General features: G+C 49.5%; 11 protein-coding genes across 11 annotated transcripts; 6 read left to right on the top strand and 5 right to left on the bottom strand.

The window, feature by feature from the left end:
- Positions 1-244: 244 nt before the first annotated feature.
- Positions 245-3,501, top strand: BT62DRAFT_1006200 (uncharacterized protein; the record flags this gene model as incomplete). Its single annotated transcript, XM_043177226.1, has 8 exons — positions 245-479; positions 540-837; positions 889-1,534; positions 1,594-1,687; positions 1,854-1,931; positions 1,992-2,497; positions 2,553-2,655; positions 2,711-3,501. 8 exons carry the CDS (start codon positions 245-247, stop codon positions 3,499-3,501), a joined length of 2,751 nt encoding a protein of 916 aa, XP_043039523.1.
- A 61-nt stretch (positions 3,502-3,562) lies between these two features.
- Positions 3,563-7,323, bottom strand: BT62DRAFT_968891 (uncharacterized protein). The gene is made up of 7 exons (XM_043188921.1): positions 6,647-7,323; positions 5,367-6,580; positions 5,225-5,306; positions 5,064-5,175; positions 4,492-5,012; positions 4,355-4,424; positions 3,563-4,300 (listed from the first exon to the last, which is right to left on the bottom strand). Exons 1-7 carry the CDS (start codon positions 6,959-6,961, stop codon positions 3,792-3,794), a joined length of 2,823 nt encoding a protein of 940 aa, XP_043039522.1. The 5' UTR covers positions 6,962-7,323; the 3' UTR covers positions 3,563-3,791.
- A 20-nt stretch (positions 7,324-7,343) lies between these two features.
- BT62DRAFT_968888 (alpha-L RNA-binding motif-containing protein) lies at positions 7,344-8,522 on the top strand. Its single transcript, XM_043188920.1, has 5 exons — positions 7,344-7,499; positions 7,548-7,624; positions 7,673-7,910; positions 7,958-8,034; positions 8,080-8,522. The coding sequence occupies exons 1-5, from the start codon at positions 7,440-7,442 to the stop codon at positions 8,174-8,176; spliced, it is 549 nt and encodes a 182-aa protein (XP_043039521.1). The 5' UTR covers positions 7,344-7,439; the 3' UTR covers positions 8,177-8,522.
- An 18-nt stretch (positions 8,523-8,540) lies between these two features.
- Positions 8,541-11,278, top strand: BT62DRAFT_987186 (peptidase M24). The gene is made up of 14 exons (XM_043190051.1): positions 8,541-8,722; positions 8,781-8,912; positions 8,969-8,975; positions 9,026-9,099; positions 9,355-9,779; positions 9,833-9,948; positions 10,004-10,093; positions 10,145-10,164; positions 10,221-10,466; positions 10,533-10,569; positions 10,626-10,660; positions 10,717-10,781; positions 10,836-10,895; positions 10,952-11,278. Exons 1-14 carry the CDS (start codon positions 8,587-8,589, stop codon positions 11,003-11,005), a joined length of 1,497 nt encoding a protein of 498 aa, XP_043039520.1. The 5' UTR covers positions 8,541-8,586; the 3' UTR covers positions 11,006-11,278.
- Positions 11,279-11,530: 252 nt separating this feature from the next.
- BT62DRAFT_1006196 (uncharacterized protein) lies at positions 11,531-12,600 on the bottom strand (the record flags this gene model as incomplete). Its single annotated transcript, XM_043177225.1, has 2 exons — positions 11,531-12,262; positions 12,574-12,600. The coding sequence occupies 2 exons, from the start codon at positions 12,598-12,600 to the stop codon at positions 11,531-11,533; spliced, it is 759 nt and encodes a 252-aa protein (XP_043039519.1).
- A 691-nt stretch (positions 12,601-13,291) lies between these two features.
- On the top strand, positions 13,292-14,668 carry BT62DRAFT_949983 (NAD(P)-binding protein). The gene is made up of 5 exons (XM_043188131.1): positions 13,292-13,606; positions 13,655-13,902; positions 13,952-14,219; positions 14,273-14,400; positions 14,458-14,668. Exons 1-5 carry the CDS (start codon positions 13,567-13,569, stop codon positions 14,569-14,571), a joined length of 798 nt encoding a protein of 265 aa, XP_043039518.1. The 5' UTR covers positions 13,292-13,566; the 3' UTR covers positions 14,572-14,668.
- On the bottom strand, positions 14,616-16,752 carry BT62DRAFT_147991 (uncharacterized protein). The gene is made up of 3 exons (XM_043179854.1): positions 16,506-16,752; positions 14,945-16,455; positions 14,616-14,879 (listed from the first exon to the last, which is right to left on the bottom strand). Exons 1-2 carry the CDS (start codon positions 16,524-16,526, stop codon positions 14,950-14,952), a joined length of 1,527 nt encoding a protein of 508 aa, XP_043039517.1. The 5' UTR covers positions 16,527-16,752; the 3' UTR covers positions 14,616-14,879; positions 14,945-14,949.
- A 737-nt stretch (positions 16,753-17,489) lies between these two features.
- On the bottom strand, positions 17,490-24,618 carry BT62DRAFT_949977 (uncharacterized protein). The gene is made up of 26 exons (XM_043188130.1): positions 24,492-24,618; positions 24,291-24,441; positions 23,979-24,234; positions 23,780-23,922; positions 23,328-23,726; positions 22,837-23,278; positions 22,303-22,787; positions 22,120-22,248; positions 21,985-22,065; positions 21,459-21,935; positions 20,977-21,403; positions 20,669-20,921; positions 20,582-20,615; positions 20,385-20,531; positions 20,273-20,332; positions 19,963-20,049; positions 19,617-19,637; positions 19,488-19,564; positions 19,385-19,432; positions 19,133-19,334; positions 18,792-19,080; positions 18,695-18,740; positions 18,361-18,643; positions 17,955-18,311; positions 17,855-17,905; positions 17,490-17,804 (listed from the first exon to the last, which is right to left on the bottom strand). The coding sequence occupies exons 1-26, from the start codon at positions 24,548-24,550 to the stop codon at positions 17,667-17,669; spliced, it is 5,142 nt and encodes a 1,713-aa protein (XP_043039516.1). The 5' UTR covers positions 24,551-24,618; the 3' UTR covers positions 17,490-17,666.
- A 107-nt stretch (positions 24,619-24,725) lies between these two features.
- BT62DRAFT_968877 (ARF/SAR superfamily) lies at positions 24,726-25,533 on the top strand (the record flags this gene model as incomplete). The annotated part of the gene is made up of 4 exons (XM_043188919.1): positions 24,726-24,790; positions 24,850-25,129; positions 25,182-25,268; positions 25,333-25,533. The coding sequence occupies 4 exons, from the start codon at positions 24,726-24,728 to the stop codon at positions 25,531-25,533; spliced, it is 633 nt and encodes a 210-aa protein (XP_043039515.1).
- A 7-nt stretch (positions 25,534-25,540) lies between these two features.
- Positions 25,541-26,914, bottom strand: BT62DRAFT_148288 (uncharacterized protein). Its single transcript, XM_043179855.1, has 4 exons — positions 26,714-26,914; positions 26,017-26,655; positions 25,660-25,957; positions 25,541-25,585 (listed from the first exon to the last, which is right to left on the bottom strand). The coding sequence occupies exons 2-3, from the start codon at positions 26,616-26,618 to the stop codon at positions 25,939-25,941; spliced, it is 621 nt and encodes a 206-aa protein (XP_043039514.1). The 5' UTR covers positions 26,619-26,655; positions 26,714-26,914; the 3' UTR covers positions 25,541-25,585; positions 25,660-25,938.
- A 239-nt stretch (positions 26,915-27,153) lies between these two features.
- On the top strand, positions 27,154-27,561 carry BT62DRAFT_1006190 (uncharacterized protein; the record flags this gene model as incomplete). The annotated part of the gene is made up of 3 exons (XM_043177224.1): positions 27,154-27,413; positions 27,471-27,487; positions 27,548-27,561. 3 exons carry the CDS (start codon positions 27,154-27,156, stop codon positions 27,559-27,561), a joined length of 291 nt encoding a protein of 96 aa, XP_043039513.1.
- Positions 27,562-27,566: the final 5 nt, after the last annotated feature.

The following is a 27,566-nucleotide window of genomic DNA, read 5'->3' as shown; positions in this document are numbered from 1 at the left end:
AAGCGCCGCCCCAATATATCTAGTCGCCCATTTGGCTCGCTGTTGGAGCCATTCGATACTCAAAAGGCGTCGCACGGACCAGCTACCACTGCGAAAAGACGTCAATAAGGCCGTTGTCGAGCAGACTGGCATCGTTGGTGGCGCGCAGAGTGGTCCTTTGTGCTTATTTTCCCCACTAAAGGCGTCGTAGTTGTCTTACCGTCCATAAGACTCGGTAAGAAAAAGGAAGAGAGAAAAAGTCGCGATGGACCCAAATTATTTCAGTCAATGGATTTCACCGCAGCAGCAGACCCAAATCTTGACCGAACCGTCGCAGCAGAGTCTTCATGAATCACGTCCGACCTCGTCCCTTGAGGATTGGTCCAAAGAACGCACGGCGTCGACAGGGACGTCGACGTCTACACCGACTGTGACGACGACGAGCACAGCGCCAACGACAGCAGCGCTGGATTTCGCCGATATCATGGGTGACATCGCCAGTGCGTACCGTCCGACATGCAAGCTGTTTCAACTAATCGTGACAACTCTTCTTCACACAGCCACAGGTTCATCTTCTGCACTTTCACCTCAGTCGACCGCCTTTTACCAGTCCTTCCAGAATTATTTCCAGGCCCCCTTCAATTCGATTCCTTATGGTGCGGCTTGGAATTCCCAGTCAACCGTCCCTCTGTCCAATTACTCCAGTCTCAATGGCGCAACGAGCGCAGGCCCCTCGTCTTCACCTACTTCCCAGCCAGCAACCCAGCCCCAACCCCAACCCCAGCCCCAGCATCAAGCGGCACCGCAACATTCACCTCCACTGCAAGCCCAGTCACCCCCCCAGCCGATGATCATCGAGTAAATCATCCAATCTTTCATTAACACATCATGGAGCTAACTCTCTTTTAGTCCGGCACTGACGACGCTGAATGGTGCAGCCACTAATGGCCTTCAACAGTACTCCCAGCCCTCTTCTTTTCAGCCTCAGCAATCACGCACTTCATACCCTTTCACGCATCTTTCATTATCACTCAGCAATTCTAATCCATATTTGTATTCACATTCGTATCCTCAGCAAATAGCCACAGCATCTGCACAAGGGACCCTTTCTCCTCAGGCCCTGCACTCTCCTTCCCAGTTAATGACGACCATCGTACCATCACAGTTCTACGGCAAACCCCAGCCATCAGGACCGCAGTCCGCTCCGCCGGCAGCACCCCCACCAGCACCTTCTCAGCCACCAGGTTCCACACCACAGGAACGCAAACAGCAATTCCTCACTTCGATCAGACCGCTTCTACAGGCCTCCGCGTTCACCGGAGCCCAGGCCGTCAATACTTTGGCATCTCGCATATCAGTTTACGGCCCCCAAGATGTCGACGCTGCCACCCGTCTCGAGATATTAACTAAGATCCGTGACGGCGCAGGTAATCACTATTTTCGGGCCTGGTCCGAAAATCCGACTGCAATGGACATCTCTCGAGAGTGGCTCAAGTCCGTGCTCGCAACAAAGGAAGATAGTACTTTGGTTGAGACGATCATGCCGCTTCTACATGTGAGTCCCACTTTTTGGCAGGCAGAGGAATGTACCATGTTTCTCATGGTTTCAAACAGATTGTCGATCGATTACCACTGAATATTGACGCCTTGAAAACGTACAAGTTGGGCAAGTTGATAGTAAAACTGTCGAAGGACCCACCTTCTCCGGGTGAGTTGTGTGTTTCTCTGCCTAATGCAAGTCGACGTGTGCCCGACATGCATATATTGCAGTTGGCATCCCTTTTAATAGTACTAGCAGTGCGGGTCCCGACGTGTTTGAATCATGAGATAAAATACATGTATCTAACTTGTTTCTTGTGTTCTATGCAACGCAGCGATCAAGGATATGGCTTCGAACATCGAACGAAGATGGCGTCAGATCGTTGAAGTCGCGAATGACACGAAAAGCGAGGGTGAGTCATGTCAGTTTGAAACGCTGAATATATATTAATGGTCGATTTATGTTGGTTTAGAACCGAAGACAAAGAAGCGGAAACTCGAAGCACCTGTTAGCAAACCTTCTGCTGCGCCCGTCAAAAAGCCCACTGTGACTTTGGCGCCTACAAAGACGGTGACGAAGAAGGTGACGGCGCCTGCGGCGAAAGACGCCAAGTCAGATTCATCTTTCTTCTCTGCACCGAAACCCAAACCGAAGCTGCCGACGTTCAAGAAGGCGCCTGTGGTGAAGAAGGAGCCTGATGCTAATGTCTCACAGCCTTTGTCTATCGATCCGTTCCAGGAGGCTCTCAAGTCGATGGCGAAGAGTCGGAAGGAGTCTCCCGCTCCTACGCCGACACCGCCGACGGCCACGACAAGTAGTCCTCCTCAAGCTGCTGTACCTGGCCCTAGCAGGCTTGGTAGAAAGAAGAAATCGGTGTCATGGGCTCCTGATAGCGACCTTGAGTCAATACGCTTCATAGAGAAGGCTGTCTATGATGACGATCCCGTAGATGTCAGCAACTCGCTTTTCAATCTTACTGTAAAATTAATATCCCCATTCTGCGGGTCTCTCTCTGGCTTGCTTTTTATTATAGGGTATGCATACTGCACACAGCGCGCGCGAATTGGAAAAGGGTGAGGGAGCTGCCCTTCATCAGCATGTCTTTGAAGAGACAATAGACTGGTCTGAACCTCAGTGTAAGCGTTAAAGACGTATTAGCTGCGCGTAGCACCTGACACAGAGCCTGAACAGTGATCGACATACCGATCGATATCGAAATACGGCCGCGAGGAGATGCTAGTGAGGAGAAGGCTACGCAAGAGCAGCGGGAAGAGACTGCGTTGGGTGCGATGTACATGACTCCGGCACATATTCCCCCTTCTCCAGGTGAACCCACAAACCAAATACCGGATGAAGAAGTCGATAGAGACGTGCAGACGATGACGTCGGGTCCTGATGTCGAAGCTGTATTCTGGAATAATGCCGACCCAGCGCCATCAAACCTTGGAGTAGCAGACCTTGTTGCCCAGTTGGCGGGCGCGATGGAGACTCCGCCCTTCGGTGTAAATGGCAATGGAGATATTAATGTACCTCCTGTTGACGCCAGTACTGCGTCTGCATTATCTACGATGCCGCCGGAGCAGCTACAACAGCTTTTACAACAACTAAATCCAACTCTATTTGGGAATGGGAACGCGAATCAAATTCCTTTCGGAGGTGGTGACCAAAATTGGACACAACAGCCGGGGGGATTTACCGAGTATGGACATGGGCTCCAGGACGACACGTCGGAGGGGGCCGGCCACTGGCGGGGGGGAGGAAGAGGGGCGCGTGGAATAGGAAGGGCCCGCGGCCGTGGTCGGGGTGGGCGAACTGACGATGGCGGGTATAGACACAATAAAAGAAAACCATGCAGTTTCTTTCAGGCAGGAAGGCGAGCATTGAATCAACATATGTCTAAATTGGGGACGGAGACTGATCGTTCCGTAAACAGATGCAAGTATGGCGATCAATGTGATTTTGCACACGAGTACGTCTCATGACAAACGTGGAACATATACGGGATCGTGTATTATAGTACTTGCTGCAATCCTATCTTAATTCACTCTACACTTGCGTAACACCCTCCTCCTCATTGCACATTGCTTTTCAAAAATATTCGCTACCAAGTACACGTTACAAGGAAAGATAAATAAGAACGGCATAAAACAAAATGTCTCCGGGTAGAAGTAAGATATCCATGTAGACTACTAAGTTACAATCTATGGTTGCACAAAAAAATTAAGTGATGCAAATCGGAGATGAGCCAAAAGATAAACACAACTTGGAGATGCTATCCTCCCCCAGTAGTCCTCCCCCGTTTCCGAGTAGCACGTTTCGGAGGCGGCTGATCTGATCCGGTCGTTGGTGAGATATTACCGGAAGGTTGTTTGCGCTTCAGTGAGGCATTCGATAACGCCGGCGTGTTCGCTGTCGATGTGGGCGTCGACGAAGAGGCCGTTGACGACGCATTCTGGTTATGCGGAATCGTCTTGTGCTGCTTCGTCGGCGAATTATGGGCTGACAGCGGCGCATTTTGAGGTGAGTTCATCGAAGATGGGGGTGCCTGCGAGGACATCTGGGGCTGAGGCAGTGAGGCAGGATTGGTCACGGAAGGTGGGGCACTAGAGTACAGTGTTGTCGAGCCCATGGCGCTCGCAGTGGGAAACGAAGCAAAGGGATATGACATCATGCCACCGCCGGAGCCAATTTGGTTCATCCCATTCATCATATGCTGACCTCCGGGATGCGGTATGTGCGCCATTGAATCCCTCAGTCGGTTTGCAAACTTGTTCAGAGCATCTTGTCGTATCCTTTAAAAGTCTTTATCGATGTTGGTAGAAGAGAAAAACGAACCTATTGGCCCCAATTTTGTGTCGGAGGAGAACGTTATCAGGTCAGTCATCTGCGCTACACTTTCGGCCAACTAAATCAATCAAACAAACAAACAAACGTCAATCGAGGCAGTTGCGCGATCAGAAGCAAGTACGAACCTCCAAACACCGCATTGTAGCTTGCGGTATCCCGAACGCATTGACAGGCTCTCCAGGAATGGATCCCCGCTCAATGATGATTCTGGGTTCTTCCCACTTCTTATCTTCATCCTCCTGACTCAAGATACCGTTGGCTCCTGGTGTAGGCACATTGCGTATCCGTGGCGTTTTTGGAGAATCTACCATCCTTGTGCCCATGATAGAATCAAGAGCAATAAATTTATCGTGATAATTGGCGTCGAACTGAAAATCTTCAAATTTCAGCACATAGTTTCCCGTGGCAGTCGATGTTCCAGGCGGGTGCGGTGACGTTATCACGACATGTGCAGTCAAAGGTCCCCGCAGCGTAACCGTATAGCCATTGTTGTATTTGTACGTCCAAACCGCCGTTACGCATTCAACAACAGAATGGCCCTGCGCATACATTCGCTCTCGAGCCCCGTCCAGAGTTAGGGTCATGGATTTGACGCCCGATTGGGTTGTCACCAAGAAGAAACGGGGTAATATGGGAACTCCAATTTCTAACGAGTAATATTCAGTATCTGCGAATCGACAACACGAAACAACGGTACCAAAAGGTTTTGCTTCAGTTTTTTGGTTATCCTTCCACAAGGTTATTTTCATAACAGATTTTGGCGTAAAATACTCCTTGATTAAGTCATTCCACCAAGAAAGCTGCAATTTCTATCACAAAGATGAATGACTGACATTGAGCGAAGCACACAATACGTACCGTTCTGCTCTCATTCGACAAGTTACCACTAAACTGCAACAATCGTGTGAGTCCCTGACCGCTTCCAAGTGCCGTTGTCACACTATATGGAAAACAATATTCTAACATGCCGTCACAACAAAGCAAAAAAAGGTTCACTTACACGTTTACAGGTTGTGGGCGGGGAGCAGACGCCGACGCGTGCTGATCAGTCGATGACGCTGTGGACGAAGAGGCCGGCGACCCGTGAGTAAGATTGCCCTGGGACTGATTTGATGGTCTCGGGGGTCCAGCAGGCTGACTAGAGCTCAAGACTTGAGGCTGCAGTCCAGGCTGTGGCTGGGGGCCGGTATGTTGGGACGGTATACGTCCGCCAGCCGCAAGTGCAGGATTTGAAGGGAGTTGGGATTGAGTGATGCGAGGGGTATGTGAAGAGGAAGGTCGTCCGGACTGAGACCGCGGTCGAGAGAGAGGTCGAGGATATGTGTTTATGTTATCGGACGGTGACGGAGGGTGAGAAGACGGCTGAGATTGGGGTAGCGGTGCGTGGTGGTGATTGTGCGATGGTGGGCGGGGAGGAGGCGGCATACCAAACGAATTATAGTTTTCAGTTCCTTGCTGCTGCATCTGCTCAAATTGTTGAGCTGGAGTCAGTTGGAAGGCGGTCCGGTTCGGTGGCGTATTGGCAATATTCGATGGTAGCGCTCTTGACATCTCCCCCATTTGTGTTGGTGGTGTTGATGAAGGGACGAAAGGAAATTGATTGTTGCCTCCGGATGATGCCTGTGCTGAGAACTGAGGAGGGGTCGAAAAGTCGATAAAGGCCATAGGATTATCGGGTGGCATCTGGGAGCGATTCATACCAGGCTGCGACGGACCTGGACCCATATTCATGGCAGGAGTATGCGACGACGGATGTGAAGGGGGGCGGGGCGAAGGAGGTATTTGGGCGGTCTGATGCTGGAGAGGAAGAGGCACTGGACTCTGAAAGTTGTTCTGATGCGACGATTGCATCCCGCCTTGCATGGACTGCGACTGGGCTGGCGGAGGGATACCATTCATCATTCCCAACTGTGCTGACCCCGTTCTGACGACATTCTGGGGAAGTCCTGGATTGCCACTGGCGCTCCTCATCCCCATCGCCATTTCGGGTGACATATGGCCAGAGGGCTGGCGCATCTGCGGCTGCTGGGGCTGTCCGTGGGGCTGGGGTGGTTGTCGCATTTGCGTAGGCATATTGCCTTGTTGGTTCATTCCCATGGGCAGGGAGCCAATATGGTTGGCCCCTGGTGGTAGTGGTTGGCCATGGGAGACCCTACGATTAGCGATAGACTGCTGCTGCTGCTGTATCACAGGATTGTTGCCGAAATTGATGCTCTAAAGAGATGAAGGGAAGATGAAAACTTGAGTGGAATATCAAAGCGAGTTGCAAGGAACACTTGCCATATGCGCGCCACCCGCGGATGGGTTCATTGGCTGGACGGGTCGCATCAACATCGGACGCTGGGTCGGGCCCGCTGAAGGGTGCTGCTGCTGTACCGACATTGGATACCGCTGATGCTGGATGGAGGGGTTCTGATTAGGAGGCCCGCCGCCCAACATGCCCATTGGCGGCACGGTCGATGATGGCATACCCAGTTGCTGCTGCTGGCCAGGCTGAGGAGGCGACTGCATGAATGAGCCACTGTTGAGAGCCATCATTGGTGGCTGACCCATGCCTGGCTGACGCAGCATTTCAGGTCGAACGTTGACGTTCATGTTCGCAAAAAGTTGTCTCTGGAAGAAATTGCGACACTCGGAAACCTAGACAGGCGGTTTCAAATAGAGTCTTGGAGCGTGTAGACGCACATAAAAGACAGGTAAAAAGGCGCAGACTGGATGAAGTCTACGAGCAGGAAGACTGCAGAGACAGAGACACCGAGACAGATGTCTTGGAAAAAAATGGAAATCTGGGGTGATCGGCAGGGCAGAGCGCACGCTGACGACACCGGAGTTCGACGGGCAAGACGACAATGACGACGACAAGATTTGCCTCGGGAGCGACGTCGATAGCGTCGGCGGAAGAAGAGAAGTGCGGGAAATGAGGCAAGACAGAGGCCAGCGCTCGTTGTTCAACGAATTGTTCCCACGTGGGAGCGTGCTTCGCTTCCTCTTCCTTTTTCGTATCTCTCTACCCCGGACCTCGTCGCCGTCAACGACGCTTTGACGACAACGACGACGACGACCGCCGCCCGCCATGGTTCGCAAGCTCAAGTATCATGAGCAAAAGCTCCTTAAAAAAGTTGATTTTCTCAATGTATGCGCCTTTTTCCGTCGTTTTTCCACTGTCTAATGCTCGCCTCAGTGGAAACAAGACGCCAACTTTCGTGAAATCAAGGTCATGCGTCGATACCATGTCCAGGATCGAGAGGACTACCACAAGTAGGTCTACGTCGAATGTTGTAGTTGCCGTCACCGACCTTTGCACAGGTACAACAAACTTTGTGGTTCTCTGAGATCCTTTGCGCATCGCGTCTCGATTTTACCTGCCCGAGACCCATTCCGACCTCGCATGGAGAGCCAACTCCTAGCGAAACTGTACGATATAGGAATTCTCAATTCCACCGCGAAACTAAGCGACGTTGATAAAATCACGGTTGCCGCTTTCTGTCGTCGGCGTCTAGCCGTATTCATGTGCATGTCCAAGATGACAGAGACTGTCAGCGCAGTAAGTCTATTCCTGCTCGTCTTGGCGTCTCACACTTAACGGTGTAGGCCGCAAAATTCATAGAGCAGGGGCATGTTCGAGTCGGACCGGACACCATTACGGATCCTGCATTCTTGGTGACGAGGTCCGTACCATGTTTCTTGTCTGGATGCTACTGATATTCACGTAGACGAATGGAGGACTTTGTCACCTGGGTCGATACGTCGAAACTCAAACGGACGATCATGTCCTACAATGACGAACTGGACGACTACGACCTGCTATGACCAGACTGACCGGCAAAAGTACCGGTACCACATTGTGTTCAATCATCTGTCTTTTGACGAATGGTGTTCACCGGTGTAATTACGTGTTAATGATACCACTCCTACAAATGTATCTCCGGCCACCATCTGGACCAACATAGGACCACATGAATCTCGCATCATTAGACGCAATCTGAAGATGGGACTATGTTACTCGTGTTTTCGTCAACGTGCAGATGCAAATAGTGAAGGATGTCTCCTCTCAGAGTTGTAGCATATATGTTGCTCTGTCCACCGTAGAATACGAAATGCATGTTAACGCCCCGTTGCTAGACAGATATTTGATGAAATACCAACAATTTCAAAGGGACAGTGCCAAACAACGGATCTAATCGCTCTTTCTTGTTCTTGCGATCCGTGGCGCCAATTTTATGTATGCCACCGTACGGCGCAATGCTCAGGCCCTCGTCGCCGCCATTGCTGCTAGCAGTCAGATCTTGTCGCGTCCTCTGATACAGAAACCATCTCTTTTCGGACAGCCACTGCACCCATCACATCCTCACCTAGGTCAGTCCTTGTCTCACTCCATGGCTACATATCACCAGCTCAGGCGTTCTCTGTGTAGTCCACCCGAATGAATTGACGGCCGGAATACCTCATGAAGAATACGAAAGGAGACGCAGAGCGCTCATGGAAAGCCTGCCCGACAATAGCATGGTTGTCGCGGCAGCGGCACCGGTGACGTTCATGAGCGGAGGTACGTGGTATCCAGTCCATACGTCAGCTGATTGCCAGGCTGACATCGTCGACCAGAAATATTGTGAGTTCTTTCGCGTTTCTTGTCCAGTCACCAATTGAACAACCATCGAGTCACAAGTACCGACAAAATTCGGATTTCTGGTATCTTACCGGCTTCGAGGAGCCTGATTCTGCCGTTATTCTCGGTAAGTGCACATGTGTCGGCGTGGGCTTGTACGCTTCGACACGGAAATCTAAAAACATCACGACGCTTTGAACATCGATGCTGGAAATGAGTCGATTCTGATGTCGAAGGGTGCAACTGCGTGGGATCCGAAAATCGTCCAGAAATAATTCTTCAGCATGGGTCAGTCTACGAAAACTCGACCTCTCGTGTGCGAATATCAAGCCCACGCCGTGAAATCATGCTCTTTTTCTGTCTGTACTTAATGTCTTCACAGAGAAGAACTCGACATCGCGCGGGTATTCAATGACTTTGTTCGTCAACGAAAAGGACCCATCTGAGGAGAGATGGTCCGGCACCAGAACGGGGGTTCGCGCTGCCGGTGAAGCATTTCATGCAGACGATGCCCAACCCATAGCATCCTTCCCAAAGCATCTGGGCTCAATAGCCTCCTCCTACTCACACATCTTCTCTGACCCACAGTCTCACCAGGATGAGCCTGCGCATAAAAAGCTCCTCAAATATCTATCGAACCCTCTCAAGAAACGTGCTCGCGAGATAGACACCACCATGTCCACCATTTCTGGTTCACGACGACGCCCGCTGAAATCCAAACTCGCACCCTCGCGGGCTATTAAAAGCGAAGTCGAAAGACATGTTATGCGAGCCGCGGCAGACATCAGCGGACGTGCCCACGCTAAGGTAGAAACCTGTATATCTTTTCTTAGTATGTTGTTTTGTTGAAATAAGCTCAGACCATGCGGTTCACACGTCCCGGGATATCAGAAGCAGCCTTGTGTGCTCATTTTGAATATCTATGCTGTCTAGAGGGCGCTCAGCGTCTAGCTTATGTGCCGGTCGTCGCTTCTGGGTAGGTTCCTTTCACGAGATGCACAGAGCAACGGCTGATGGTTAGATTTCTATAGTCCGAACGCTCTAATCATACATTATACATCGAATAATATGCCAGTCCAAAATGGGGAGTTACTTCTCATGGATGCAGGATGTGAATACAAGTTCGTGTGCCTCCTTAATTATGATCGGAGGTGCTTACATCCTTCTTACAGCGGTTACGCGTCCGATATCAGTAATGCACAGACAATTTCACTAGATGTCTGTCCTGCTGATCCACTCTCATTTCAGCGCGCACCTATCCCGTCAATGGGTCCTTCACTGAACCACAACGTGATCTATACGCAGCCGTCCTATCTGCACAGAAAGCCCTCGTGGCATTGTGCCATGAAAGCGCCGAAGAGACTTTGTCCAGCCTTCACGCAACATCATGTCGACTTCTCCGAGCCGAACTAGCCCAAATCGGTTTCAACGTCAGTACAGCGGATCTGGCGAGAGATTTGTATCCTCATTCCTTGAGCCATCCGATTGGTGTAGGTTAGTGCTGGTCAATTCTCTCATTTGATCCTCCCGGCTCAAGTCTTTTTTTTCTTTCCATCTTAGATCTGCACGAGTCGCATACTATCAGCAGGGTGGCGCCGTGAGTGAATTTGTCTATTTAGCTCTTTTCGCATCTTTCTAAACGCCAGATAATAGTCTCCAAGAGGGTATGGTTATTACAATTGAGCCCGGTTCGGACAATAGCCATCTCCAAACTCTGTTGCCCTCCTGACATTTTTCCTGCCAGGCATATACGTTCCCCCGCTACCTCAATATCCGAAGGCATTCCATAATATAGGAATCAGAATCGAGGTCGGTTTTTGTTCGTGGCCCTCTTTGTTTCTTCCTGTTTCTTATTGTCTACAGGATGAGGTTTTGGTGGGCAAAACGGACCCCATCGTGCTCACAGTAACTGCTCCCAAGGAGGCGAGTAGGATCTTATCCTAATCAATGGTCTGCTGGACTGACGACTTTGGTAATAGATTGTCGACGTTGAGGGTGCTTGTCAGGGTCTGTTGGGACTAGAGCCGTACTAGAACGAAGTGAAGTTCCGGTGCATGAAGGAGAAAATTTAATCTCGGCGATTCTTCTCAGAAAGAAGTGATCTCGCACCGGCACCATTTCCACTCTTCCTTCTGCACGAGCGTCTGAGGCGACGGTTAGAGAATACGTATATATTGGTTCGTTTAATCCTTGCTCTTATTTACTCTCCTCCAGCTATGATTCCAGTAAGTAATACGCAACGAAGAGCCCAGGACACGACAAGAGTTACTGCGAAAAGACAGCAATATATTCATACCATTCTGAACTTTGGAAGGCTAACCTCCGTAAGGCTGTTGAGATGTGGACAGCAGTCATTGAAGTTCCGAGCATTCACGAAATAAGCAAAGATTGTCAGATCGAGTGACTTTCTCGATGCTAAAGTCTCTTCCGTCTTTATCCCTTAAGGACCTACTAGATATTTCTGCACTCTTAACATCAATTAATCCAGAACAAGGTAAGTATATAACATTCACTCCATCTCCTGGGACCATTTCTCCGCCACTGCCCGTTTGTCCGATCTAAACACCCTGCGAATGAACTGTCCGGGCATCATCCACTCCATCCTCTTCCATAGTTACACCATTAGCTCTCCAGAACCAGCTTACAATATAGTTTGCTGACTCGTCGACAGTTTGATTTCGGAGATCTTCGTTTCCTACCACGTCGCGGGGTTGAAGATTCACCATCTTCCTTAGGAAGTTCTGAAAATCCATCATGTTCGACGTCTGTGAGGTACTTCTGAGAGTTAAAGCTGCTGAAGTATGGACCGACTGCCCCATAATAAAAATGGCAGAGAAAGAAAGGTGGGAAACTTGAGCGGTCGTCAGGCAATCGGATAAATTTGTTTGACCACAGCTACCAGCAAAGATAATACAAAAACCGGGCCCAGATGATGCCTGGCCATGTTGGTAAGTATGGAACAGAGGTGCGAAGAAAGATAATAGAGGATGAGCAACAAAGCAAGAACGCGGACGTCGTAGTGCTCCAGCTGTAGATCCTGTCCGTCTTGACGCAAGTGCCCGGAGGTCCCTGTGACAACAGTGGCAACATAAAGCAACCATTTCGCCCTTGGCGGGCGGAGGCGTTGATGATGACGACTGGAATTCTGAGGAGCAGAGATCGTTCCTGGGCCGGTTTGTCGACAACCATACCCGGGGTATTGGGATGCGAAGGAAAATATACGTTGGTTCTTCCCCCACAGCCACGGATTCCTCTAGCTGCCAAGTACCCACCTTCACCAAGAAGTTGCTCTTGTGAAAGCGGCATAACGATCACATATGAGCCCACTACCATTTCAGAAGTTCTGAAAATATTTGTCGAGGCATTTGGTTACTGGTAGACATAGCCGCTGCGGAATGGTCATGGTACCGGCGCGCAAGTGGTCGACTTCAAGTCGAATTTGGCAGGAAAATATCAGGAAAAATTTTCTGCGTGGTAGGACTGGAATTGAAAGGCCAGTCATCTTTCATGCTTTGGGTATAAGTCTCGTTCAGATTCCACTCCAGCAAATATCACGAGTAATCGATATCCAGTTTTGCTGTGAGATCTCAGCATGCCTCACAGTGTACTTTGTTCGCCCTTGGAACATGGCGGGTTCCTTCTTTTGAGGGAGGCATCTGCTCTATTGCGTGGCCATGATGCGCCGACGCTGGCCGTCGGTTAGCTAGTTGTAGCCTCGAGCAGATGCTTTACGATGAGATACCCTTCGTGGGCAAAGTCGTCTACCCTTGACGCATGGGTGTGTGCACTTGGTAACGAACAACGGATATTTTGATATAAATTTCCAAACAGTGACATTCAGCTGATGCTAGTAGATTTCGACGAGGAGCAACTAAGAATCTGCAGAGAATAAGAGCGGGCGAACGCAGTAGACGCCGAACAGGGATTGCGCCCCAATTTCAATTTTGCGGCCCTTGCTTTCTTATCACGACTTGGTGTCCAAAGGCTGATGAATCCAAGTGTTGGTTCTCTCGTCTTATGCGCCGAATTCGAGCTTTGCTAACTGTCAAGCTTTTTATTGCATCCAGAATCCCTATCGAGCCCGCTGCCTATCCCAATACACCCTAAGTATGCTCCGAACATCATACGGGGAGACGAGAAACAGTCATTCTGTGGTATATCAACACGTCTAAGCGCAAAGGGAGATCCTTGTTCCTATGGAAAGTTTGCATATACAATGCTCTAAAGTGCCCTACAAACCGACGTCTACTGGAAAGCTACCGTGTTCTCCGACGATTCAGCGAGACTTGGCTGCCAACATATGGAAGCAAGTCACGAGCCATTGCATGGAACGAAAAGAACTCTGAACAAAAACATTCGGCACTTCTATTCTTCCAAGCAAATTGCGGTGTGAGAAATGATGGACATTTCGAGTGGGTTTTAACAATGTGCGCAAACTCAAAACTGCTTCTCACGAGTTTGCTTCCCTATCCTCATATCCTCTTATCCTCTGGAAATAGACTCAGACATTGAATACAGAACTCTGCTCCAGAGCGCGTGATGAACTGACCGCTATATATTAGAGTGGCTGCTTATCACTCCTAACAAGATATTCATGCTTGGTCTACAAGGGATTGCTCTAGTCACCGGCGCTGGTTCGCATCGAGCTACTGCCTTGACCCTTTACTGACATTTTTCTCTAGCTCGAGGTATTGGACGAGCTACTGCCCTTGCATTCGCGCGCGCCGGGGTATCTGGTGTACACCTCACCGACGTGCGTAGCATGCTTCTCGAGGATACAGCCAAGGACGCTGTGAACACTGCCACGAATCCGAACTTCAGAGTCTTCACGTCCGTGGTAGACGTCACCGAAGAAGACCAAGTGCTCCAGATGGTCAATGACACTATCAAGACCTTTGGAAGGATCGACTACGCCGCAAATATCGCTGGGGTCTGTTCGGGAATGTTCTATCTTACTTTCTTCGATTGACTATCGATAGGTCGTGGACATCTCATCGGTGACCACTGATGTAACAATGTCAGAGTACGATCGTGTTAACAATATCAATGCCCGTGGTGTCTTCGTGTGCATGAGGGAGGAACTCCGGGCGATGCTCAAGCAAGGACCTGTTGCTCACATCCCTGGGCGCCCCGCCATCCGAGGGACGATCACGAATCTCGGGAGCGGAGCAGGACAGCTGGCTGTTCCTGGGATGAACAGCTACGTTGTGTCGAAGCATGCCGTTGTTGGAATGACGAAGGCTGCTGGTGAGTTTATTTATCTAGTATGCGACAAGTGTTCAAGGGCGCTGATCAATAAGCTTTGAATCATGCTATGGATGCTGTTCGGGTGAATGCCATCTGTCCTGGATTTGTTGATACGGAGATGTTGAAGAATGTAGGGGACATTGTTTATAGTGATAAGATTCGTGAAGCCATTCCGATGAAGGTATCATTCTTTATTGACTACTATGGTGCCATTCGCCTCACCAGATGTCGTTTGTAGCGAGTGGCTTACCCAGAGGAGATTGCTGACCATGTCCTGTTTTCGGCAAGTCAGTTATCTAGTTATATGACTGGTCATTCATGGACAGTGGATGGAGGATATGGCATTGCCTAACTGAATACATACTGCGTTCACCAAGGTGGTACATCCACAGAACGATTGGGAACCAGTACATGAGTTTGAGGAGGACCTAATGATGAAAATATTTTCGAACAAAGCAAATAAACAAAACAAGAACAAAACCGGCGGACATAGGCCTTGGCTGAACAGGCAAGCAATTTCGTAAAAAAATACTGATTGCAGGCCTTATGGGTTAGATGCTGTGTTTTTTCGGCGCAATCTCACTTTCCCCCCCAGAAATCGCCTCTTAGGAAGGGACCACGCGGCGTAAAATTGATCACTTTATTTTGGCAGTGATACATCTACGATTTCACAAGTATGGGGTATCAGCACTAAGCAGACCGATCGAAGAGTAAAGAGCACTTACCTGACCTATACGTACCTCTTCGACGTTCCAAAATCATTCGCCCGGATACACAGCTCTAATCCTTCCCCCTGAAATTCCTTCAGCCGCCTAACGCTCCCCTCCGATAACGGGCATTTGTATGACCCTGCCTCTGGAACCCAGACATCAAACCTTACTGCGTGCAACGATCTCTTCGCATGCCTTCCCGCAATCATCTCCACGAAAACCTCGTCCAAAAATACCAACGCTTCACTCGTGTCTCGATCATAGCGATTAATTGCCAGTGTTCCTAACCGACTCACCAGTGCACCCTGCATATGGCTCATCAGAGACCTTAGGTGCACACTGGATGGATCACGACAGCGAGGGATATTCAGGCTCAGAAACTCGAGCTCGGGCGACATTTCCAGGATATGTATCAGGTCCGAGTCGGGGGCAACGTCATACACCGATAGACGACGCAGGGAGCACTTGGACCGCGATATCATCCCAAGGAGGGCTGGAAGGTTGGTATCCGCGCGAGTCTCGTCCACGATGTAGGGACGCAGGGTGATCTCCTTCAGTGCGGGAAGCGTCAGACTGTCAAGGAAGCTGCTATCGCGCACGTTGAGAAGCGATAACCTATCGTGAAATACAGGAGTGAGCATGGAAAGGATCTGTTGCCGGACATTGCTTTCGAACGCCTCAAGATATGGCGCTTTGTTGAGTATACCCAAATCAAAGGCTCTCCCTTCTGGAATGCGGTGATCGCAATAATGAACGAGGTTTTTCCACGGAAAGGCAAATCGTGTATATGGACCCAATCCACGAATCTTTATGTTGGTTAAACGCGGAGCAACCTCGAAGCCTTCTATGTTATCCACGCTGGAAGAGTAGCATGAAAAATGAAGGTCTGTCAAGGACGACAGACGTCCATGAAGTTGAGAGAGCATGGGTATAAGATGACACGGCAATTCCAGCTGGACGACCTTCCACGAATCGGAATGATTTATTAACACCTGGAATAACGCCTTGAGAAGGTAGTCCCCGTCTGACCCCGCGTCAATAGCCAGGTCTTTCCACGTAAAATTAAGGGTATGACGACAGCGAGTGGCAACGGCGGTAAGCAGCGAGAGAGGCTGGCGTTTCCAAATGAGACGGGATGAATTAAGGGTAAAGTCCGTCCAGATTTCGGGCAACGACATGGTTGTGGCTCGCCAGGAGCTGCAGACCTGACTAAGTGTCCATGGCAAACTGTGTTCATCAGCCAGATCGAGGGTGTCGTATTGAGCTCTGGCCCATAGGAAGACTTCCATCAGCAGTTCGGGGGGGATACGCTGTATGGGTGCTGATATACATTTCTGGTCCTTGCTACACTTGACGTCGACGTGTAAACCGAGATCAAATTGTACGGTACCATCCTCTGTAACGCACTGAACAGTTGGGATTTTTTGGTATAGCGCTTGCGGCTTGATGAAATCCAGTGACGCGGGTACGAACATGTACCTCAACGGGTTCGCATCACCATCCAGGCATGGATTCATTTTGCTAATCTGGGTCTCGAATGAATGCACAATGAAACGTAGAATGCAATGAAACGTACCTTTTCTCGCTCGTCGCCCATTGTAACATCGAATAGACCGTAGCTCGACGCGCATATAAGGCATTTTCCATAGGGTGGCCGCCCGCTGCGTCATTCCAGGGCCAAACCTCCGATTCGCAGGAGAAACGGATAGATCAAACTTGCCCTTGAGAAAACCGCAGATAAAAAGGCCGATGTGGGACGCTGGTGCGATGATAGTGGAGGTTCATGATCAAGGTGTTTGGGCTGACACATCCTTGCGGCGACAGCCTGCTTTGTGCCTTGAATGTATTTCTTCGCCGGTAGTTAGTCAGAGTGCTACACTGAGTACAGATCGACCCTGTCTCCGTTCAGTACAACGGGAATCTAACCACAGAGTCCCTACGCTTCGCCACCTCGAAAGACTCGTTCGCTATTGTTTGGTCAATATTCTGAGCCAGGCATCCAAGACAATTTGCGGGACATTGACAAGAAGGATCCTGGTTCAAGCTATTACTACGCGTCCTGAGCTCTCGGCGGGCGCGTCGGCGTCTTGGGAATGATGGAGAGGTGAATGTTGCCACTTTTGAGTGAGCCATAAAACGAGTTTCGCCTAGGTGTTGCAGGGCGCAATGGAGGAGGAACAATGGGAAGGAGTTCTTGTGCAGAAGGGTTACGATTTGGAACAGGTCGAGCCTCCAGGACGTTGTTTGATGTCGGATGAAAGGAAGAACGACTATCCTCACCTGTATGAATTGAACAGACTTTATTGGAACTTTCTTCCACTTCGTTCCACTTCGCAACCAAGAGAGCGAGCACAACAGAAACCAGAAAATAAGCTGCAAGCGATGCCAGAACGTGGGGAAGAGCTTGACGTTTCGTTTCAGGGGACGCGTCAGGAATGGCCAGAGGGTTATTGTTGGTAGACATGAGGTGGGATCGTATCGAGCTCAACGAAGGCGGCGGTAATGGCACTAAGTTCCGAGTCGACGTTGTCTTGGTATCTTTACGTCAAAAGTAACCGCAACGTGGAAGGATTTCAAAGTCCTAACATAGCCAACAAGACTGTTATAAAGGCATTTAATACTATATGTCCGCATGCAGGGGAAAGATAGACATATATCCACGTATGTGTATCGATAGGTTGGAATTTAAAGAAATACGCCAATACGGCGACAACAAAAGTTGAAATATTTGAGAAACTTAACTGTCCGTACTCGAAGTACCATCCGCAGCCTTCATTGACTGAAGGACGTGCTGCCTACTAAGCCACCTGTCTTCCGGAGTAAAGTACCAACTGAGAACACCGAAGATCGTAACGGCACCAAAGATTACACAAGCCTTTGCGGTCACGTCAGAACGAACTTTAAATTCATATAAGCCTTACTCACGAAATTGAAAGTCCCAGCAGTAGTCGGGAAGTAGAAAGGTGAGATCATGACCTATTCGAACGTCAGCGAATCTTCCATTCGACAAAACCCAAGTACATACCGCAAAAATTAACCCATTAAACAGGGCCGCCGCCGCATAAAAGGGCATCGCAAACCTTCCCAAGAGGAAGTGCGACGATCGGAAATGGTTCGGAGTCATAGTGAACCGCAAGAGTGCGATTAACCCGTAGGCAGCAATGGTAGGTACGCCACCCGCAGACACCAACGACGTGAATGCGACTTGACTAGGGAGAATCGTGCACAGAATGGCAGCCCCAAAAATGAACATCACAGTAACGGCATTCTTTGGCTGCCCTTGATCATCCACCTTTCCAATCCATCCCGACAAGGGAAGAACGCCGTCTCGCGCGACCGCAAACACGAGTCTGGACGCCGCCACAATGGCTACACTGGTGTTCTGGATGTAGATGAGATGGTGCTTTTATTTATGCAGCGTAAACACGAACCAGAATCAAACCAAGTACCGCAATTATGGTCATAAAAATACTGGGACCTTTACCGAGGGCCAAAGCATATATCTGGACGAACGGCTGTGGTGCATTCAGGGCGAACAGTGTGTCCAAGTCAGGTGTGCAGAATAGGAACAAGATGGTGGTTGCGAATCCAAAGAAACTGGTAGCCGCTGCGCTCGTTAAAATGCCTTTGGCTGCCACGACACTCGCGTTCCTGGTTTCCTCTGCAATGTGTCCAGAAGCATCGAATCCTGTCAAGGTTCCCGCAGTGAAAAGGCTACATCATACTGGTAAGCGATAGATTCACGTGAAGGAAGAATGCCCCTACAAGGACAAAATCCAATTCCACCCAGCAGGTGCTCCAGTCCCATTATCTGTTTTCACAGTCAGTAAACATATTTGTCAACTCGATGCGGAGTGCTTACAGGTCATAGTAAACACTTCTTTTGCATCCCTGAAGCCATACGTTTTGGAAACACCGATGGGAAGCCAAATGACGCAAAGGAGGAAATCCACCATCATCAGAGCCGTGGAGAATCGAAACACCGCCGAATAGAGTTTTGGCGGGAGGTAGTTGATAGCTATGGCCAAAAGCAACATCGCCTCAGATAACGCCCAGATGAACGTGCGCCATTTGACATTATCGTTGGAAGCACCACCCGGGAAATCAACTTCCCAGACTTGCAGTTGGGACACAATGTAGTTCGCCGTGGTCTATCAGTATGGTGAATATACAAACAAAAAAGAGCTATACGACCCAACCTACCTGACAATTCCCAGCAGCAAAGGTCATCCAAGCCGTGCACGCCCACCAGGCGACGATGAACCCGAAAAACCTGGCATACTTCGGCCCGGCACTTTCTGCAGCCCAAATGTAGATGGATCCACTGAGGGGCAATGCAGAACAGATCTCAGCCAGGACCGCCGCCGTGATAAGCATGAAGACGATTGTAATAACATACGAAGACCTATAAACGCCATTGGACAACCAGGGAGAAGGAGACGGCGACCTGCCTACCATACTGCGGCAGGACCGCCGGCGAGAAGCCCCAGGAAAAGACCTGACCTTTTGAGGCAGAATTAGAAAGGACGACTTATTCATCAACGAGATAGGGACTAACCTGACTCCGCCGATAAAGTTCAATGCACAAAAACTCGCGGCGAAGCTTTCGATGAGATTCCAGCTTCGATGGAGTTGCTAAGAAAAGACAAAGTGAGGGGGTTATCAGCACGACACAGAACCAATCTACCTGTTTGTAGCCCAGGTTTTGCTGCAGAAAAGAATATCAGTACATCTGCGCAGAGCCCCTCCCGGAGCGAAAGAAATGGGTTAAAACACTGGGGGCTTCCCTACGCAGGTCTGAGCGCTGATCAGGTTCAAGCGGTATTATCTCAACCCTCAAAGGAATTATGGGCCCCTCCTCCGCAGTGAAATTTGTCCTTTGTCGAGACAGCAACCAAAGCAGACGAGGACGCACAGTGTCCAATGAGGATACCCGCAGCCATTCCAGTATACCCACTAGAAATTGAACGTTACCAAGATAGCGACCCATCAATTGTAGGGCTTCCTCCGAAGTTCTATCCCTGCATCTTCACCAATTGCAGCTGGTCCTGATCGACTGGCACTTCAGCCAGAGGCGTATCCTCAATAGATGCCTTGGAATGCGTCGACATACTCAATATCTCTCTCCGGTGGAGATGGGAAGTAGGAGCAACGGATGTGACCGGATCAAAGGTTAAAATTGCAAGTATTTACAGCGGCTTAGTCAAACTCCCTGGTCATGGTGCCGGATCCGCTATCCCGTCACACTTGCGCCATACGGTCTCGTACCTATCTACTGAATGTTGAAGCGCTACATGCGAGACTCAGCTTGAAGGCTGCTAAAAGAGGGGAGAAAAAACTCACAGGTTTTAGTGCCTTGATGAGCAGCCATTCCTCGTTCGAAACATCGGCCTTGAAGGAGGACTAGCGAGGAACTTCAATCCAGATCATCCTAGTACTAACTGGGATTCATTACCTTGAGTACGTCAATACTCTGCCGAGAGATATGACTGAGCAGTTCATCCTTCTCATCGAAATGTCGGCCAAACATCTTTGCCGACTGGTACACCGCGTGCTCAATCTTCACTGCGACCCCTCCGCCTGCTTGGGATTTCTTGACAATCTATTTGACAGATCAGAACCGACGTCCCCAACCATTGAAATAACACGTACCTCTTGTGACTTGTGATTTATTTCCAGCGACGTTCTGCATGAAGGAGTTAATACTGTTCCGAGGCATACGCAACAAGGGTAACTCACATTTTGCCCAGATCAATTATCTCCTTCTTACCCGTTGCGGGATCGATTTTAACCACAGCCAGCGGTGTTCCTACCCGGAGGGTGCCATCTAGAATATCAACTCCCAAAATAATGGGGTCTCGTTTACAAAACGCCGCAATAATTTTGAGTCTACAGGGCCAAACAGCCTGAGGCGCAGCATCCCGTCGTTTGGCCTCCAGAATTTCGGCATTGTACGCCGTAAATTTGTCGAACAGGTGGTATATGATATCGGCTACAATGCGCGATGAGTTTCACGGGAGTCAGGGATGAGAATGAGAATTTGTCACCTTTGAAAAGGCGAATACCCATCTCTTCCGCCATTCGCTCAGCATCTTTGTCGACCGGGACATCAAAACAGAGGATACATGCGAGCTCCCGAGCTCTCTCCAACATTGTGGCTGCCCGCATGATGTCTTTCTTGTGGACAGGTCCGATGTTAATTCCAGACACCGGGATCTTGCTGACCTTGAGGAAATCTAAAAGGGCTTCCAATGAACCAAGTGTCGATGATTGAACGCAGACGCCACGACCGGACTTGTCTATGCTGTTCAACAATGATGTCAAATCAGACATGACCTCGTCTCGAAGGTCATCTTCATCGTCGTCTGGCCCACACACAAGCAGTCGAGAACCAGCGATGGCCTTCTCCAAATCTGGCGCGGTGATCTTTACTCCCAAGGCCGCCTTGACTTCTTTGTGATGCACATAGGCAGACTGTAATCGATTGAGTCAGTTTTCTGTCAAATCGCAACAGAAAAAGAACGCTGACCTTGATCCGAAGTTCTCTCAAAGGTTGAGGAGTCAACAGGGCTCGCACTTGTGTAACTATAGGCCCGTTCAATCCACAAACCACGATCTTGTCTCCTTCCCTTAAGATGCCGTTCGACAACACCACATCAATCGTCGTACCCAAACCTTCAATAACTTTCACTTCCAACACCGTACACTCCAACTCGCTTAGATACATCAAGCGATCACTCATCCTCTGCTGGGTCAGGTTCACCAGAAGCATGATCATATCCGGTACACCCTCCCCAGTTATCGCAGACGTCGGAACGAGCGAGACATTCCGGGCAAAGTTCTTGTTATCGTAGTATAGCACCGCATTCAGGCCCTCCTCAGCAAAAGCCACGATTGTCTTGGCCACCCTGTCCTCGAACTCTCGCTGGACAGCACGGGTCTGCTTTGCTAGGGACTCACGGAAAGCGCCGTCGGGGGTGGCGTCCCAGCCGTACATACGATCGATCTTCACCTGATATTATCGCAGGTCCTTGAAACACGGACATGTGACTTACCTTGTTCAGCGCAACAATGAAAGGTGTTTTACGATCCCTTAGTAGACGTAACGATTCAAGGGTTTGAGCCTCGAGGCCGTGCTACGGGAAATACTTTAGATGCCTAAAAAGTCCGGGGAAGAGAATAAGCCGTACCATTATATCTACGACCAATATAGCGATATTGCACAGAGAACTACCACGAGATCGCAAATTTGTAAAAGATTCGTGTCCTGGCGTATCTATAATCAGAAGACCTGGAATCTTGTATTCTTGGGCTCCATCCTAGAAAGAAGATTATGAGAAGATAGGACATTGGAACATGAGCCCGCCCCTCACTTTGTTCATAACCGCTGTCTTGGTCTTGATAGCCTCAACTGGGAAATATGTTGCACCAATTTGTTGGGTGATTCCTCCAGCTTCGCCCTCTTGAACGTTAGTCTGTCTAATTTTGTCAAGTAGCTTAGTCTTCCCAGTATCGACATGTCCCAGAATACAGCAGATCGGACTTCGTAGATCGTCTTTACTGCGGGCGGCCAGTGCAGCTTCGTGGGCTTTCGCTCGTCGTTCAGCTGCTTCTGCTTTCTTCTGAGCAGCCATCCTCTGAGCATTAGTAAGTTCATCATCAGATGACGACTCTTCTTCAGAATCAGAGTCGGAATCAGAGTCAGAGTCAGAGCCGTCTTCAGAGTCACTTTCTTCTTCTGACTCCTCAGATTCCTCAGCAGGTGCGGCTTTTGATTTCGTGGCAGTGGAAGGGGCAGGTTGAGATGTTGATGACGCTGGTTCGACAGCTTTCGGCTTTGCGGGAGCTTGGGCAGGCACTGGGAAACATGTTAGTTACTGCGTGAGATGGATTAAATGATTAGCCACCTTTTGGGCTTGATGATGGTTGCACTTTCTTTTGCTCAACTGACGCAGCTGGAGGTTTTTCTGCCTCTTCATCACTCGACGCATCCCAATCGTCCTTGACTCCGTCGGCTTTCTTGACATCCTCGTTCTTCTCTTCACTGCTATCATCCCAATCCTCCTTCGCAGCGCTCTTCCCGTTGACTTCTTCCTTTACCTGATCCTTGGGCGGCTCAGGCTCAGGCGTCCGAGGTCTTGACTCCGTTACCTCTTTCTTGACGATCTTCCTTCTATTTCCATAGACAACCTTCTTCTGAGGACCGCCAGCCTGTTGCTGCTGCTGCAAGCCCTCAATCTGAGCACCAGAGGCAATCAGTGCTTTTTTTCGTATTTCTGCCATCGTTCGCTCCTCCTTCTGTTTCTTCGTGAGCAGTCTACCCTCCTTCTTGGCTAACTCCCTCTTCGCCTAATCAAAATCAGGATCTAGTTCGTCATCTGAGGGAATCAAAACCTACCTTCTCCTTCTCCTTCCGTCTCTTTTTTTCCTCCTCCCTCCGTTTCTCTTCTTCCGCCGCCTTGCGTTCCTCCTCCTCGATCCTCAATCTTTCAGCTTCCACCGCCTTCCTTGCTTCTTCCTCTAACCTCTTCTTTTCCTCCATCATGGCTTTCAGTGCACTAATGCCACCGGCTTTCTTCTTTGTCGGGGCTGGGGATGGGACGGGCTCATCGTCCTTTTTGGCGGCTTTCTTTTTCTTTTTCTTCTTCGATGCCGCGCCGGTAGCAGCACCTTCATCACCATCGCCTTCATCGTCACCCGCAGGAGTGTGGGGAGCCGGTTCAGCGAGGGACGTCGGTGTAGGTGCACTTGGAGCGGCAGCTTCCTTCTTGGCAGCAGCCTGAGCCTTTTTTTTTGCCTACAAATATCCATTCAGTGTCTTTAGTTATTGAACAAGGAAAAGAACCACACCTTTTCGCGTTCCTTCTTCAGTTTTTCTTTTTCTTTTTTGGAAAGAATTTTGACGCCACCACCCTCTTCATCATTTTCATCGACGTCAGCGGCAGAGGTAGGTGGTATTTGTGATGGTTCAACAGTCGTCGACTGAGCCTCCTCTAATAGAGGATGCATTAGAAATAAGAAACTTCTTCCAAAGATATAGGCAACTCACCTTTTGTCTGGGCCTCTGAATCCTCATCCTCGGGGGGGTTCCTCTTGGCAGCCTTGCCTTTCTTTCCCTTCTTACCTTTCCCTTTGTCCTTGATAGGACCCCACTCTTCATCGGCCAGTTCTTCCGCCGTCATTTCAACGGGCTGTTTCTTCACCTCTTTCTCTTCATTCTCCTCTAAATCGTCAAGATCTACCGGTTGTTGTTTAGTCTTCCTCTTGTCCTTCTTATTCTTTCCATTGCTAGCCTTAATAGCGCTCTGTGGAATGTTCGTTGGTGGCGATACGGTGAAGATATCACGCACAGGAAACATACCATCAGCCCGCCGAAATCTTCTTCCTCATCCACGCCATTGTCGACTGCAAGCGCAGAAAATCCAGCGCTAGCGCTCTTGACTTCACCATCGTCGTCTTTGAAAGTGAGGTTGACAATGTCATTAGTTGGCACGGATTCACCGGCCTTCTCCCTAGGCTATATTAGTATCCGTACGCTACATGAACATTATAATAGATGAACCAGTAATCATCGTCGTTGTTCTTCTTGCCCTTCTTGCCTTTTGCGTTTTTTGGTGCCATGATTTGTGTCGATGTAGCTGAGTGAGGATCGGTGCCGAGTGCGTAGAATTGGTGAAATCGGATCAAGGCAGAAATGGCTTTGTCAGCATACCGTCTCTTGACCTACGACGACCAAGTCCCTCACGCGGCTCACGGCCTGCCCTTCGCGTTTATAACATTAAAGTTCCTCTACAGCATGGGGTTACTCACTATCATCCGAAAAAATCGCCTTAAAGCGCAGGAAATGCGTATTCTCTTTCTGTACGTCTTCAGTGATCCACCGGTATTCATTCATACAGAACCTGACTGTTATGTACTAGTGGCCTCGATAATGCCGGAAAAACGACCATATTGAAGTATATATCACATGAAGACACGTCGACAACGTCTCCTACGCTTGGTTTCAACATAAAGACGCTTGCCTTACCATCCTCACCATACACCCTAAACATATGGGATGTCGGGGGCCAACGGACTCTCAGGCCATATTGGCGCAACTATTTTGAGCAAACGGACGCCATAGTGTGGGTCGTTGACTCTGCGGATCGAATGCGCATGCAAGATTGTAAGCAGGAATTGCGGGGTCTCTTGAGTGAGGATGTAAGTCGCGTTTCTCAGTGTAATGTGGCACTGAGATGACCGTAATGTATAGCGTCTAGCAGGTGCATCCCTCCTCGTGTTTGCGAATAAGCAGGATCTTCCGGGGGCATTGAATATTCCCGAAATTATAGCCGCAAGTGTCATATCCATTCCCCCTCCAAATTTCTAATTCTAATTATGATCCCTGTACATTCGTCATCTAGTCGCTCCGTCTCAACAGCATCAAATCTCACCACTGGAAGATATTCGCATGCAGTGCAATGACCGGTGCTAACGTGTTCGAAGGGCTTGACTGGGTTGTAGGTGACGTTGCTGGAAGGTTGTACTACTATTCCTCTACATCTCTCAACTCTTCTTTCGTTTCCCGGCCGCACGATATCAATACAAACCCTGCCTCAGTTTGAACACCGTCAAGCTTTCCTGCCGCCGGAGTACGTAGCGGTATAAGGTTATGTTCTGGAATTCCAAGACAATCCCCGAAAACACCGACATTATCTGACAATTGAGCAGGTCGAAGAATTGCCACCCACGATGCTAACCCCTGCGAAGTTGGCTTACGAAGGACATGCCCATACCATGAAATGACTCCATACGCCTTCCCACCTTGCAGTCGCAGCCAGGTGGATAGAATCAGGTATCTGGGTTCTCAAATTCTGATCTTATCAGTCTCCGTCTATAGTGCGGAATAAGACTTCCCTCTCCTTTACCCCCGTGCACGCGCCCATCTTTCTCCGTGCATGCTACAAAATGTTCATTCGGTTACGTTACAACCGTGTTCGCTCCCGATGGCCGCCAAAATTGGACAAAAGTTATGACGATGGAATAATTCTTCGTGGGCTGATGCACATAGAGAGAGGTTGTTACGTGTATTCAGTGGATCCCCGTACGGCTTGGTCACCTGTTGCGCTGATCCATGGGAACGTGAGACGCGCAACAGGAACTGGCTACAAATTTTGACGCGTGCGTAGGGCCATACGGAAGAAAGGTGCAGTCTCCGCTTCGCCACGGAATGGAATGGAGATGATGGGCAGCACAAGTCCGAAAGAGCAGAAGACGCACGGTGATTAGCTATTCGCCATGGGATGTGCTTGAACTCGTATCCGTCATTGCTTGACGGTATTTGGAAACGAGGATTTTGCCGCGGCAACGGTATCAAGGGCTTATCCAGGTGGAGGCGAAACTTAGCATCAAATGGGTTACGGGTAGGACCTGGTGGGCCTCGGACCATGTCATACGGAGAGATCAAGGGTTTTGACCGGACTGACCGCGGAAAGGGACGCGATACACGGATGCTCATGTCTATTTTTCCAGTAATCCCGGGTGATATCTTCCGCGCAACACAATAGATCCACGGACAGAGATGGGAAAGAGATCTACAGGGCGGTACAGCTCCTGCCTTCCTGTTCGCTGCACCTGTCGGTCCATGGACGACTTCATTCAAGGACAACAGACGACCACCCCACAGAATTTCGATGGTTGCACAGCTCATCTCTCGATAAGCGGCGCCACAGGTACAAAAGCTGATACTGTTTGTGGAGTCAGTTTTCTTCTGTCCGCCGTATTTTATATTTGGCTCAATCGCACTCAGTATGCAATTCGACCCATCACTTTTCGGAAATCACCAAAGGGGATATACCGGGGACTTGTTTGGTCATGTTGAAGGTCTGGTGAGTGTTTCGGTGAGTTTCGCCTTAGCTGGTGATAGACTTTAGGTTCGCGCCATCCCTACCATTTTATACGCTAAGTATCCGGTGTTTAAACTGCTTTCTACGGGTCTGGTCTCCATTCTTTGGCTTCACTGTGGAAAACACCGCACGGTCTTCTCAGGCATTCTAAATGAACTTAAGATTCAGATCCGATTCCATACAGTTGACCCTGGATGGCCTCCCTGAAGACAAAGATTACGATTCTCGAGGTACCACCCCTTCGAGACTGAACTGATCTCTTATCCGCCGAACACTATAAAGGCATCACCCATCTTGCTCCTCAATGCCACCATCAACTAGCAGTCTCTTCTTTCCTCAATGGCCTTCAAATCCTGCACCCACCTCTCCTCTAAGGGCGCCATTTCATCTCTGGGCGCGTTGGCCTTATGCTCCCCCCGATCATGGCTCGCTTCGTTTGCTCGCCAGTCTATTCTATCGGCCCTAACGAGTGCCATCTCTGTCGGATACCTCATCGTCGATGACGCTGAAGGCTCTCATGCCTACGGATTCTTCAAAAAGGGCTGCAACCATGTCCACATCAAAGTCAAAAGCGATAACTTCTGGCTACGTCTCATACTGTATGTTTTCCTCTCTTTTCTGAACGATAACATTGAGAACTAACTTTTTCCCTTCAGTTCCGGTGATCTAGGCTGTATGTGTTCCGCGTAACCGCCAATCAGCAATCAGTTGTTAATTAACCCTATTTAGTCAGCGAAGCGTACATGATAGGC

This window comes from Guyanagaster necrorhizus, assembly GCF_019112545.1.
Source record: "Guyanagaster necrorhizus MCA 3950 unplaced genomic scaffold BT62scaffold_13, whole genome shotgun sequence".
Lineage (NCBI taxonomy): Eukaryota > Fungi > Basidiomycota > Agaricomycetes > Agaricales > Physalacriaceae > Guyanagaster > Guyanagaster necrorhizus.
This window is presented reverse-complemented; position numbering and strand designations above follow the sequence as displayed.

Coding starts and splice junctions, on each gene's coding strand:
- BT62DRAFT_968891 (XM_043188921.1), bottom strand. CDS start 6,961: ATGAACGTCAACGTTCGACCTGAAATGCTGCGTCAGCCAGGCATGGGT. Junction 6,581..6,646: donor CCGCGGGTGGCGCGCATATG/GCAAGTGTTCCT, acceptor TCATCTCTTTAG/AGCATCAATTTCGGCAACAA. Junction 5,307..5,366: donor CGCCCACAACCTGTAAACGT/GTAAGTGAACCT, acceptor TTTTCCATATAG/TGTGACAACGGCACTTGGAA.
- BT62DRAFT_968888 (XM_043188920.1), top strand. CDS start 7,440: ATGGTTCGCAAGCTCAAGTATCATGAGCAAAAGCTCCTTAAAAAAGTT. Junction 7,625..7,672: donor GATCGAGAGGACTACCACAA/GTAGGTCTACGT, acceptor ACCTTTGCACAG/GTACAACAAACTTTGTGGTT. Junction 8,035..8,079: donor CCTGCATTCTTGGTGACGAG/GTCCGTACCATG, acceptor ATATTCACGTAG/ACGAATGGAGGACTTTGTCA.
- BT62DRAFT_987186 (XM_043190051.1), top strand. CDS start 8,587: ATGTATGCCACCGTACGGCGCAATGCTCAGGCCCTCGTCGCCGCCATT. Junction 9,100..9,354: donor TGATTCTGCCGTTATTCTCG/GTAAGTGCACAT, acceptor ATGTCTTCACAG/AGAAGAACTCGACATCGCGC. Junction 10,896..10,951: donor CAGTAACTGCTCCCAAGGAG/GCGAGTAGGATC, acceptor CTTTGGTAATAG/ATTGTCGACGTTGAGGGTGC.
- BT62DRAFT_949983 (XM_043188131.1), top strand. CDS start 13,567: ATGCTTGGTCTACAAGGGATTGCTCTAGTCACCGGCGCTG. Junction 13,607..13,654: donor TGCTCTAGTCACCGGCGCTG/GTTCGCATCGAG, acceptor ATTTTTCTCTAG/CTCGAGGTATTGGACGAGCT. Junction 13,903..13,951: donor ACGCCGCAAATATCGCTGGG/GTCTGTTCGGGA, acceptor GACTATCGATAG/GTCGTGGACATCTCATCGGT.
- BT62DRAFT_147991 (XM_043179854.1), bottom strand. CDS start 16,526: ATGGGCGACGAGCGAGAAAAG. Junction 16,456..16,505: donor TGGGCGACGAGCGAGAAAAG/GTACGTTTCATT, acceptor TTCGAGACCCAG/ATTAGCAAAATGAATCCATG.
- BT62DRAFT_949977 (XM_043188130.1), bottom strand. CDS start 24,550: ATGGCACCAAAAAACGCAAAAGGCAAGAAGGGCAAGAAGAACAACGAC. Junction 22,249..22,302: donor AGACAGCGGTTATGAACAAA/GTGAGGGGCGGG, acceptor TCTTCTTTCTAG/GATGGAGCCCAAGAATACAA. Junction 18,644..18,694: donor TGGAATTGGATTTTGTCCTT/GTAGGGGCATTC, acceptor AGTATGATGTAG/CCTTTTCACTGCGGGAACCT.
- BT62DRAFT_148288 (XM_043179855.1), bottom strand. CDS start 26,618: ATGAGCTGTGCAACCATCGAAATTCTGTGGGGTGGTCGTCTGTTGTCC.